The sequence below is a fragment of the Notolabrus celidotus genome, chromosome 8 (genome assembly GCF_009762535.1).
Source record: "Notolabrus celidotus isolate fNotCel1 chromosome 8, fNotCel1.pri, whole genome shotgun sequence".
NCBI classification, from domain to species: domain Eukaryota; kingdom Metazoa; phylum Chordata; class Actinopteri; order Labriformes; family Labridae; genus Notolabrus; species Notolabrus celidotus.
This window is the reverse complement of record NC_048279.1, coordinates 13,066,399-13,078,915: the sequence shown is the minus strand read 5'-3', so window position 1 is coordinate 13,078,915 and position 12,517 is coordinate 13,066,399. Positions and strand designations below refer to the sequence as shown.

Below are 12,517 nucleotides of genomic sequence, written 5' to 3'. Positions count from 1 at the left end.
TTTTTCTTGTCCTGTCCCTTCACCATCCTCTCTATGTTTACTTTATTCTGTACAATTATTACAGTAAGAGTCGAGCCAGTGTTGACTCTCACTGCGCCTGAGACAGATTTTACGGCCATTCATCAGCTCGCGAGGCGCACAAATAGTCTTTAAAACTATAAACACCATCGCTGGGTCGGAGACAGGGGGACCCATTTAGCCCGTGGCTGCGCTAAACGCTGGAGATAAAACAAACGATAATACTGTCTGTCTCCTGTGACCGTCTCCACACGCATTAATAGCAGGTTTAGTGCCAACAGTCCGGGAAGAAACACATGCAGCTTATGCGTCATTGCGCACGGTTATAACTCATTTTATTTCTGTTCAGCAAAATGATTTGCTTTATGTTATTGTTAATCTATAAATTACCTATTGAATGCTCGCTGTCATCATCTAATTTACTCCAGCTGAAGACTGAACATGCACCTGGAGGTGATAGGCTCAGCCTACTTTGTTTATTTGAAACTTCTTGTGACAAAGTTGAACAGAATTTGAAATTAAGCGCTTAAAATCAGTAAAAAAAAAGTGTTCAATAGCTTTAAGGTTTGGTGTCACAAGTGACACATCTTTAGATTAACCTGGCCTGCAGCGTGGGTGGGACTGTGCGCGTGTTGCAGGTTTGTTGTCGTCCATTATCACATGCTGATAACACAGACAGTGGCTCCAGAATCTCTTGAAGGCAGACAGCAGGGTGCGGCGCTGCTGGTTTCAGGTTCCGTGTTCAGGGACACAACCTGTTGTTTGCTGTGTTTCCCGTCGGATGAGGGACGCAGATTGACACTCTGAGTACACGCACGCGCACAATCAGCGTAACTGATCACATTTACCAGTGTTATTTATGAGGCCTTAACAACCTAGTTAATGCAGGATATTGCCAAGAAAACGCATTACTTTTTTTTTAAAATCTCTTGGTACTTTAAGATATGTACCAACATCCGCTTTAATGTTGAAGGAAATGTGGAAGTGCGTCGACCTTGTGCGTAATGGCTACCTAAACTTACACATAATACAGGTAATTTATTTAGTTTCATTTTTTAAATAAAAAACTTTGAGCAGAGGCTTCAATAATCAAAGATATACTGATTTCTATATAATCATGTACATTTCTAAACATATGTTCATCTAATAAGCCTTTAAGAAAGAACAACATGTTCTGTGCTGCTGTACTTTGGGTAAATGTGCAGTGATTGAATGCATATAGGCCTTACATATACCAGACATCCCTTTACGTCATGAGATGGGAGTACCAATTGCTCCAAATAGAGGGTCTCACTGGCTTCCTCCTCCTCCTCCTCCTCCTCCTCCTCCTCCTCTTTGTCCCCGTGAGGAGAGGGAGGCCAAGACAAAGTTTGGAGACAGAGTTGACATTCAAAATGCACACTTCACTCAAGATCAGTCCTCTCCACCAAACTGATACTTAAATCCAGTAAATATTACCGGGAAGGAGAGTGGGTTTGTTGATTCTTTTTGTTGCCTAAATGTGACAGGTTAATAGGAACTTTTTTTTTTTTTTGTTCTTGGTCATGTTTCCTAGCCCGAGCACGTCAACTCCCTTCTCCGTAAAGGATATATTAAACCTGGAGCACAGTCATGACGTTTTGGGGTCTTCTCTGGATGTCTCCTCTCGTATGGACTGTTGCAACGTGCCGACCTCTTCTTCATCCTCCTTGTCCACCTCTTCATCCTGTATGCTGGCCCGTCTGAAGCAGGAGCCTCTACGGGACATGTCGTCCTCCAACGCCGCCGGATCTCTGTTTGGAGAAGATCTGCAGGAGTCCAGAGACCGCAGAGGCAATGCGCTCAACTTTGCGAATACCTTTTATGGGAAATCGCTATTTGAGATGGATTTGGTGAAGGATGGGAAATCAGACGCGTTTGAGGGAAAACGACGAAAAGGTGAGCTTAAACGAGGAAAAATGTTGACTGGTTTTGATTTTTTATGGGCCTTCATGCGCAGAATGAGGCCCACAGGTTCATGTTAACTAATAACCCTGATGCATGCAAAATGCAACAGATGCGCAAAGAAGAAATATATTATAGAGCAATACGTTTACATGCATGGGAGATTGAAAGATATCGAACATTTTGGCAGAAACATTTTGAATATGTGAACAGCATTTTCTTGTTCCTGCTAGACTTAAAATCTAGGAAAAAGAAGTCAAGAAATTGGAAGCTGCACAAGCAAATCGACAAGGTGAAAACATAAAGTTGTATTTGCTTGATTCGTGCTAAAAATGTGTGTAAATAAAAGTACCTTTGTGTTTTCCATTTAGGCCCACACTGAGTCCGTCAAATGTGGACAAAAGGCTTGAAACCCCAAGCAAATTAACCGTAGCCTACCATTTTATGTTCAATACAACATAAAACATATAAAACATCATGCTTTCGCTATAATTAATGGGTTGGGTTGATTTGGGGTATTACTTGTGCTGTGGTTTCAATTCAAGATCAATTAGAGTAGATTCATGTTTAAAGTTTTTTTTAATAAGATCTATAAACAGGTCACATTTATGGCTAACTGTGGTTTTTGTTTTCGGTATTCAGAGGACTTCAGTCCACCCATTGTCCCAGTAGAGGACATAAAACCAGAGGACCACGACCGTCCGAAGCCCCGCAGACGCAGGAAGCCGCGCGTGCTCTTCTCGCAGGCGCAGGTGTACGAGCTCGAGCGCCGCTTCAAGCAACAGAGGTACCTGTCAGCCCCGGAGAGAGACCACCTCGCCGGAGTCCTCAAACTGACCCCCACACAGGTGAAGATCTGGTTCCAGAACCGGAGGTACAAGTGTAAGCGGCAGCGGCAGGACCAGAGCCTTGAGATGGTGTCACTGCCACCGCCAAGGAGGGTGTCTGTGCCGGTGCTGGTGCGGGACGGGAAGCCGTGCCTGGCAGCGGACACAGCGGCCTACAACCCCTCCTACAGCATGGGTCACATCAACCATTTCACCTATAACAACTATCCGGCCTTCAGCAACTACACCGGCCCCGGCTGCAACACAAACTATGCCTGTAATTACCCTGCAGCCACGATGCAAAGTATGCAGGGATCCAACAACAGCGGGAACTACATGAACTTTGGTGTAGGAGAGCTGAATAATGTCCAAAACTCTTTCTCCCCCAGTAACGGAGTCTCCTCTTTACATGGCATCAGGACATGGTGAAAAAAGGATTTTTCTATTTGACAGGATTTTTACTGAATGCATGCATTTTTAACGAGTCAAGATTTTACAGTTTGTGTAACTTCTATTAAATTTACTAACTTGCTTCAAGTAATTTTTTGTTTTGATTTTCCGCACCAATTTTTGACTGAAGAGTCAGCATTTTTATTTATTCTCGTAAAAGTAGCCTCATGTAACGTAAGCTAAAATTAAAAGAAAAGCTACAAACACGGTTCTTTTGAGGTTTTTCAATGTCTGATGTTTTGTTGTTTTTATCTTTTGTATATTTATTTTGTGGAGTAGATAATATGATATAAATCAGAGACACAATTCAATTTATTAGGTAGTTTAAAAATATATACACAAAGTATTAGTCAAAGGCTATTTTATTGTACTATTATAATTTTGAGTATTGCTTTCATGCAACTTTTTATTGAGATTAATCCTTTTTTATGAGTTGGCTCTGTTTTAATAGCAGTTATAATATTAAAACTGCTACCAAATAATTTTACAATTCTAGCCAACTACATTCATAGTGTAATCCATTCCTCTAGGCTGCATAATGTTTAAATTAATTTTACATTAGATCCACACCAAGGACTTCAACATCTATCCAACCCACATATGGTTTGTGTCTGGTTAAAATGTTCAAGTGGCTATTAGGACACTTCCTTCAATATGCTTCAACAGGGTGAAAAGGTTGTTAAAGTTTACAAATTTTACAACCCTCTGTCATCCAAACATACACTCTGTGCATGAGTTTTAAGCTGGTAGGACACAGATGGCTGTGAGCCATGACCTTGTACTGAAGTAAATGGTCTAAAATCACAGTTAGGCTGAAAATAAATGTTTTTAATTCATTGAAATACATTGATTTGATTTTCAAGAACTTCACTGTGTGAAAAGTGCTGAATCTGATAAAAAGCCCCCTGAACAAACTTTTTCCTATAGATTTGATGATCAATTTCAGATGTGCCCTGATTCAACATGTTCATTTTATAGACAGTATATTTGATTATCAAAATACCCTTTCGAAGTTATTACTGCCTTATTTGAAAAATGACAGATAATGAACCCACCTGGACTCAAAACATGCACTGATACTGTATGCACCAATCAAAATAAAAAGCTGAACAAAGAAGCCTTCACCTTTAGAGTTTCAAACATGAATACGGATCTATACAGAGAGTCTGGTTCCTGTGTTTATGCTCTCATATTGCACACTCTCCTGGGACCCAGGTCCACTTGTCCAGATACAAACCCAAACACTTGATTGACACTATCACAGTGCTAAATGCAAGAATAGTCCAATTTGCTTGACAGAGAGCCAGAGGCCTCGTCTAAGTGTGTAGTTATATGAACAGAGCGGCTCTAACCCACTGCCTCCACTTTACACGAGTAAGAGATGCTTAGGCTTCTCTCAGGACTCTCCACACATGCTTCAGTGTCTTCTATCTCTTCTCAAACAACACACAAACACATATTTAAGAAATGTGTAACAAACATCAAGCTAGGTTACTTTGAGTTTATTGATCATCAAAGTGACAGGATTTACAGTATATTTAACAAAACGGCAATGTCAGGCGATTCCAGAAATGGGAGCAAGGTCATGTATCTCCTCTGGCCCCCCTCTCTTCTGAGGTGTTGAAAAGGCAATGTCAGATAAGAACGCCACACAAACCTAAAAATATCCCCCCTCACCCTCCACCCACACTGGATAGGGAGAGGGAAACAGGTCGGATTAATCTACTTTTCCGGGTCTTATCTGAAGAAAGGCAGGGATGCATGCTGCTCTATCTCTGCCAGCGTGATCGCTTCCACTGCTTCACTGAGCTGTTCTGCTCGGCTGCAGACCAGAGCCCGGCTCACACGGGCAGAGATGAACAAGTGTGTGCAAACTTAGAGTGTTCTTCTTTGTTGAATTAAACATCGGGACAAGCTGAATTGCACATTCAGAATTACAAGCACTATCCTGATCAGCTAGTGAGATGCAAAATAAAAGATTGCAGAAGTTAAAAGCCCTTCCTGTATTCTATTCCCCAAATAAGTTATTATAATGCTTGAATAAATTACACCTTCATTTTAGAGTACATGCTTCTAAATAACAATGAAATTAAAAGACAAAATAATAATTTACTTCAGGACATTGTTTTTAAAGTGAGGAATATATGATATAACCTTTTATTCTGTTCCTTTTAAACCGACAAGCTCGTTCTCATTGTTCCCAAAATGTGAATCCATCACATAATGACATTTTAGAATTAATATAAGACATACTTCATCAACCTGCAAGAAATTAACAAGTGCTCTATCAAATAAAATGAACAGTATCAATGGCTTTATACCACATTAGCCTGAATTTAGGACGACCCTGATTATACGATGATCCTGCCTCTCAAGATTCTTTTTTGAAAGAGACCTATAGAGGAACACATTTTTTCTTGTTTTAATCTGAGTTTTTTTTTCTACAAAGAAAACTATTTTAATTGGCAATCATGATAAAACAAAAGCATTGATTGTCTTTTGAATTAAATTTTCTAATTTAAATTGAATTAGATGTGATCAGGTGTGTAAATGAAGCACTTATGGTATCAGTAGTAATACCATGAAATATCAAATAACCTTTAATCTATTGGATTGATTACGGTTCTGATAATAGGCATACCTATGATTCGTATTTCAGTAAGACCCTTGTGTGCATTTTAAGACACTCTTTTCAGGCTTGCCAGCGTTCTACATTACACTCTGAGACTCCATATCTCTTGACTGTTTAACAGTTGTTTGATCTTTCTGTTAACTGTTTTCTCAAGAAACGCATAAACTCCACTTCAACTTTTGTTTAACTTGTCCTTCTTTTGAGCAGCTTTGTTAACCGTGTAGCACTGTAGTGTTGAGTCACAAGTGGCTGCAGTCATGAGGGGTATACTCGCTTTACAGATAAGAGGTGCTGTCTCTCGAAACAAATACTGAAATTTAATTACTAAACCCTGAATATAAGATGATCAGACTTTTTTCTAATGTATTTAGAGGAAGAAAATCGTGTCTTATATTCTGGCCAATACGGTAAAACTGTTTGATGTCATGAGTGCCAATAAAAGCTTGTTCACGTGACAGAAAAAATGTCTCTTGGTCTATGCTAATTCAATTCAACAGAAATGCTGTTTGCTTTTTTTTTTCCTGGACATATTTATTTATGTCTAAGAACCTACTGTGTCCCCTTAAATAAATGTGAGTTTTATCATTGTCAGCACATTTTCAGCACTTATGGAAAAGTCTGATGAAGACTATTATTACAGATATCTGAGAACTACTTAGAGTTAAAGGAATGTAGAAAAGGAAAGATTAAGTTGGGCCATCGATCTCCTCTCTCAACTTATTTCATTATGAGTAATGCACAGCATCACTGTCACACAATAAACTATCATTTTAGTGTGAGCAATACAAATCTTTAACATAAATTAAACACTGCTAGGATCTTTAAGTGTATATGTTCGTCTCCCTCTTTGTGGGAAATATTTCACCCTCAGTAGCTGTTCCAGTTCAGCAGAGTGAGTGATCCACATTCCTCTAAGCAGTCTCAGAGTAGTTTGAATCATTAAGCTAACTAAAGAAAGCACTGTTTGTGGAGAAGGGAGAGTCCTCAGAGGGTACCTGGTCTACAGGAAGGGGAACAGTCTCTTCTTGAGGATGTAGAGGACGGTGGCGAGGAAGAGGGCGACTGCCAGGAAGATGAGGAGTTTGTCCGTCAGTTCTCGGCGGTTGTACTTGGTGATGAGTTTCCTCCCCAGCTGGATGGTCCCCGTCATTGTCCTAAATTCATCATTGGTCTCTTGGACTGTCCTCGAGGAGGTTGCTTTAAACAAAACAGAGATAATAATTAATTATAACAAGAAAATCTAGGCTATGTAGTTTAAACCTCACTTAAAGTATGGCAACCTGGCATACACTCATGGTACAAAAAAGGTCAACAAACTCTATTAAAGTCATGAGGTGTCTCCTTCACTAACTCAGTGATGTCACGGTCTCCTCGCTTTGCTGGACCTGCTGCGCCATCATCCGGCTGATGCTCATGAGATTCTCTGTAATGTTACTGGTTGTCTGAGCGATGCCCTCTTTGGTCATCTTCCTGTAGAGGGGCAGAAAATATGATGGTGAATAACTATATTTCTTAAAATAACTTAAAAAAAATACATGACATAAAGCTGATCCTCCAGTTAGTCCCATTTATGTGTATATAGCATACTGTCAGCTGACCTCTGCCTTGCAGTGCTGTCTGATCCACCAAGGAGTGCCTGCTTTTCCATGTTGTCTATGGAGAGTTTGCTGGCCAGGTTGGCTTTCCTCCAAACTGTTTGGTTGCTGAAAAAAAATTTAAATAAAAAAAAAAGGAAACAAAACCATGTTTTCATAAATGCAACAACTTGCCCAACATGCTTCTTCCTTGACACTGTGGCAGCTTCCCCAGCACAGAAATGTTACAAAGTAAAAAACACATCACATGTGTACTAGTCAGATATTTGAGTAATGTTTTAATCTAAAGACTTTACCTCAGCATCTGTTTTCTGTGTCCCTCTACTTGACTCATTAAAACTTGCTTGTCTGACTCTTTGTCTTGCTCCATTGCCATCTGCTCTAAATCCTGTCAAGAAACGAAACGGCAAAAGGTTTGTTTAAGTCGTCAGTTTTCATGAGCAGAGGTCAGAGAATATTCACCAAAGTGCTTCTTACCTGAATTCGCAACCTCAGGTTGTGAAAACTCTTTTTCACATCAGAGTTCAGCTCTGTCAGCTTGCTTTGAGGGCCCTCACACTCATTAATATCCTGGTGAGATATGAGGATAAAAAGGGATCGACACAGGCCTCCTTATTGGGTGAAGTTACCAATGTCAACATGTTGTAACATTTGTGAGAGCAAAGACAGTTAGTTCTATGATAAATGTTGATGATGAACTAGTACTAGTACCTCCTCTCCCAACCCTGTAGGACCAAGCACCGAACCTGGGGCGACAGAGCGTACTCCATTGCTGCCCCCTCCCTCTGGAACTCTCTCCCAAAACAAATCAGTGACTGAACTGACCTACCCACTATCAAAACTCGGCTCAAAACTCACCTTTACAGAACTGCTTTTAAATGTTAATGTTGCTATACTCACTGCTTCTTGTTTGTTTTTTAATGTCTGCTTTTATGATCTGTAAAGTGTCTTTGAGTGTCCTAAAAAGCGCTATATAAATACAATGTATTGTTATTATTAGTAGTAGTACTACCTCACTATAGGTAAGAGGTGTATCATGTTACTGAGTGGTATAATCTGCCATGAAGGCTACCAACCATGCTAAAATCAAAGCAGCTCCATGCTCTGTGGTCATTCTACACTTTGTCAATGAACTGAGAAGTTCCTTTCTGTTATTAGTTAGTCCATTTGTTGTTATATTTCATTTCTTTTTCCAACATTTTGCCTATTGTACTACAATTTGGATTTTAATTTGTATATTATCTGTAACATGCAATCTCAATTTATTGGTTGTATGTACACTATTGTACATATTCTAAGAATCATTTATCCTCTATGAATTAAATAAATGCTGTCTTTGATAGAATGGAAAAAAGGACACCTAAACATAGTACAGAGGTCTACTTGATAGACTTATCATACTGGACATCAGGTTCAACCTTACTCCTCCCTTATTTCGCTTTCAGTTTGATTTCACCCTCGATTTAGCACCGTGTACGGTCATTTTATCCCAAAAAGGATCCACGTTATGTTCTGCCTCAAGTGACAGGTGAGTCTCAGCTAAATATGACCGCACTGTCAATACAGCAGCCGACTGCAGCTGACAACGCTCATGTAGCATGAATGCTATCTGCTAGATACACGATCCGAATGAATGACAACCTCAAAAACACCAGTGTCTTGACGCAGCAACAACTATTCTTGGCAAGTTTACATTCATACCTGAATGAGAGCTTTAATTTCCAAGTCATATTTGAGAATTTCTTGTTCACATATTCGGACGTGGACATCAATAGACGCCATGTTGCCAACGTAGACAGCCCAAGCTACGGCAAGCGGGAAGCCCTTTTTCAAATTTGCCTGTCGACTTTTGCCCTGAAACGAAACTGCTTATTTTATAAATTATAATATTCCAACGTTGTTTAAAATGATACAATGCATCGCAACAATTAATCATTAACAACTGTAAGACATTTCGCAGGGTTAACAAGGACACAAAAATACTCTTAAATGCATAAGGCAACACAACGAGGGGTAAATACTTTTATCAGTACTTATACTTACAATGAATTAGGTGATTATGTAGAGCACATCTTGAAATGATGATTGAACATTTGTAAGGGAAATCAAAATTGGAACTTTATGGACCAATGGAGTTCATTATTAGTTTATTAATCAACAACTTTTGGATGGATTGCATCCATCACTCATATTACCAGACAAAAAGAGATCACATTAAACACACCATACATCAACTACTCAAAGAAAGGGTTGTTCATATTAACAGCAATAAACACAATATACATTAAATATAAACCAAACAACAACAAGCAACAGTTGCTTTAATTTAAGTACAGCACATTCAGTGAGATTTCTCAGAGGTCCTTTGGGAATTGTGTATTTGTGCAAGGCACCAGGGTGGGCACCACTCAGCAATCACACAGGGGTCTGAGTTTAAGGCAATTCAGAAGGAATGATCTCTGCATGGCATAAGGAGCAAATATCCATTGGTATGCAGCTGCAGCGGGTCCTCCTCTGCTGACAGAAATCACAATAAAGATCATTTTAGAGAAAATAAAGCCAAGTTAAATACTCAAGCTGTAAGAGACAAAGTGTTAAAAATGCAGTAACTTAACATGACATGTGGGTTCAATACTTTGCATTTTGAGAGGCAGAAGTTTACCTGCATGGTCAGGTGTCCTGGATGGGTAATTTAAGGCCAGTGATAGTTCAGGTACCAGATCGTATCAACAGACAGAGCAGGTCCAAAAAGTGGGTTCAGCTGGGCCAGGATTGCTATCAACCAGCTGATTGACAGAAATGACATTTCAATCAGGTGTTGAAACTAAACTCACCACATTGTTAGTGATAAGAGACATTTTATATTATTATATATTATATTATACTCTAATAAAATTAATTTATAAATTTAGTTCTAACTTATAGTCTATAACAATACTGGATACATTTACACAACTTCACTTGGCTGCTACACTACGACATGTAACATGACACTATATGCTAACCAGCACTTCACTGGGGATTCAATAATTTATTACAACACAAAAACACACATTGTAAAATGACACTAACTCAAATATGATGCTGTGTTTCTTTTACATCTATTTCCACAGTTTGGATTTAAGGGGAATAAGTAATTGAACACCAACCAAGATAATTCATCTCTGAAGTCTTAACAATAACAAAAAGTTCTAAGTGGAAATGAGGGGCTAACAAAGTTGTGTTGTTTACAACATGTGAAGTGGAATTATGGGGTGAAATTAAAATAATAAATAAAAAATATGATTGATTAGTTTGCCAACTATTCGCCCATAGCATATACAAAAGCAGGCAATAATTAAATGGCTCAAAGAGACCCCTTCACATGTCATGTGTAGTCTGACCAGCAGCTCAAAACCCTAATATATCCTATTAACTGTTACCTAAGAAAAACTTGAAAGCAAATTTACACACTTTATAAGTTGTTAAAATACAAAAACAAGTGAATTAAAAGTAAATCAATCATAATGAATACTGCACATTTTTTACTTGGATTATCCAATTGATCAGTTTACTAATGTCATGTTTTAGACTTGACTCTTGTAAATCATTTTTCTCGATTTTATGCGCTATTTTTTATGTATGAGAAATCAAAATAAAACACATACTGTTGAGTAAATAATGTTGCATTTTAAGGATACACTTACAACAGGTAGCAGCAGACTGAAGTCAACACCAGCATTGTGACTATCACTCTGTAGGAACAGAAGAACATACATGAAGTGGTTTACTTAATATCTAATGAGTGCAATCATGGACTTAAATTAGATCACAGGCCTCTGTCTAACACAGAGAGGAGGATCTCGTGATGCGAGTGACAAACGGGGAAATAAAGGAAGTTGCAATAAGCACATTTTCCAGAGATGGAATATATTGAGTCTCGAGTTAATATCTGAGAATACACACACTTTTTTTTGTACAGAAATGTTGTAGAGGTATGTCAATAATCCCAGCATAAGGTATATCATGGATGAGACTTTTACTAACGAGCTAATCAAGTTTGATCTCATGGTTAATAAAATACTTAAAGTGTTCAAATGACGGCTTATAATAAATCTACATAGACTTAATACACTTTTTGTCTGCATGTATCATACGACAGTCACGGGACAGCATAAACTAACAACTTTCTAGCTCTTCGGAGCCAGGTGAGAGCTAAACTGAAGCTAACAAACTCACCCTCTGTTCGGTCCTTTGGGGATGAACCAGGGCACTACTCCTCCGATTATACCCCAAAACAGAGTCACCACAGACATGGCGATCACAAAACCGAGTTCCGCCATGGTTCTGTGTTGTTTTATACCAAGAATATCCCTGAAGTAGAAACTTTTGACTTGAGAAACTTCAGTAAGAGTCCAGCTGCGACACGAGCCAGACTAGACGACAGAGGAAAAGCAGCTCGTGTCACATGACCGCTCAGAGAGAGGGAGGAACTAAAAGTATGGCGTGCTTCGTTTGAGTTCCCATTCAGCTGTGAAGGAACTACAGCTGCTTCATACCCGGACCTTGAATTTTTAACTCCATTACTAACCATTTAAATCAAGATTTGGTCCATTGGTGTTATTTAATTCTCACAGATCATGGTTCAATGAGGATAACTCACTCGTTTTTCATTAAAAATAATGTTAAAACTTTTTTAATGTACTTTGGAAAGCCCCAAATATAAACACAATAGTTTTACATGAAATATATATTAGTTTATTATGTTGAAATGCTGAGTCAGCTTTTCAACATATTGTTATTCCTAAACTTTAATATTTTTCTTCTTCCGTTACGCCTTTCACAGCCTTCAAATTTTGTCCGATTTTCACCATTCAACTTTTCAACTATTCAGCTTCTTCACCTCTTGCAGGCTATTACTTTTGACGTATTCACCCCGTATACTTTTTGAATAATTCAACTTTATTTAAACTTTTTTTAACATTGAAACAGATGGGAGAATTCAGCAAATTTGCCTTTGACTCATTCAACTTTGAGATTCTACAGCTTCAGTATACTTCAACTAACAGCCTTCATTTTTGCATTAAAATGTT

The 12,517-nt window shown here is 38.6% G+C and overlaps 2 protein-coding genes across 5 annotated transcripts; one reads left to right on the top strand and one right to left on the bottom strand.

Annotated features, from left to right (window-relative positions):
• Positions 1-1,429: 1,429 nt before the first annotated feature.
• Positions 1,430-3,382, top strand: nkx2.5 (NK2 homeobox 5). Its single transcript, XM_034690500.1, has 2 exons — positions 1,430-1,935; positions 2,584-3,382. The coding sequence occupies exons 1-2, from the start codon at positions 1,563-1,565 to the stop codon at positions 3,195-3,197; spliced, it is 987 nt and encodes a 328-aa protein (XP_034546391.1). The 5' UTR covers positions 1,430-1,562; the 3' UTR covers positions 3,198-3,382.
• A 1,322-nt stretch (positions 3,383-4,704) lies between these two features.
• On the bottom strand, positions 4,705-11,960 carry atp6v0e1 (ATPase H+ transporting V0 subunit e1). Of its 4 annotated transcripts, none has more exons than XM_034690496.1 (9): positions 11,664-11,960; positions 11,132-11,179; positions 10,108-10,231; positions 9,147-9,959; positions 7,923-8,015; positions 7,742-7,833; positions 7,449-7,553; positions 7,202-7,320; positions 4,705-7,047 (listed from the first exon to the last, which is right to left on the bottom strand). In XM_034690496.1, the coding sequence occupies exons 4-9, from the start codon at positions 9,225-9,227 to the stop codon at positions 6,851-6,853; spliced, it is 687 nt and encodes a 228-aa protein (XP_034546387.1). In that variant the 5' UTR covers positions 9,228-9,959; positions 10,108-10,231; positions 11,132-11,179; positions 11,664-11,960; the 3' UTR covers positions 4,705-6,850. The 4 variants fall into 4 exon arrangements, with proteins under 4 accessions (XP_034546387.1, XP_034546388.1, XP_034546390.1 ...); XM_034690497.1 differs by having other exon boundaries at positions 7,168-7,320; positions 11,664-11,959; XM_034690499.1 differs by lacking the exons at positions 4,705-7,047; positions 7,202-7,320; positions 7,449-7,553; positions 7,742-7,833; positions 7,923-8,015 and having other exon boundaries at positions 9,576-9,962; positions 11,664-11,942.
• Between the last annotated feature and the right edge of the window lie 557 nt (positions 11,961-12,517).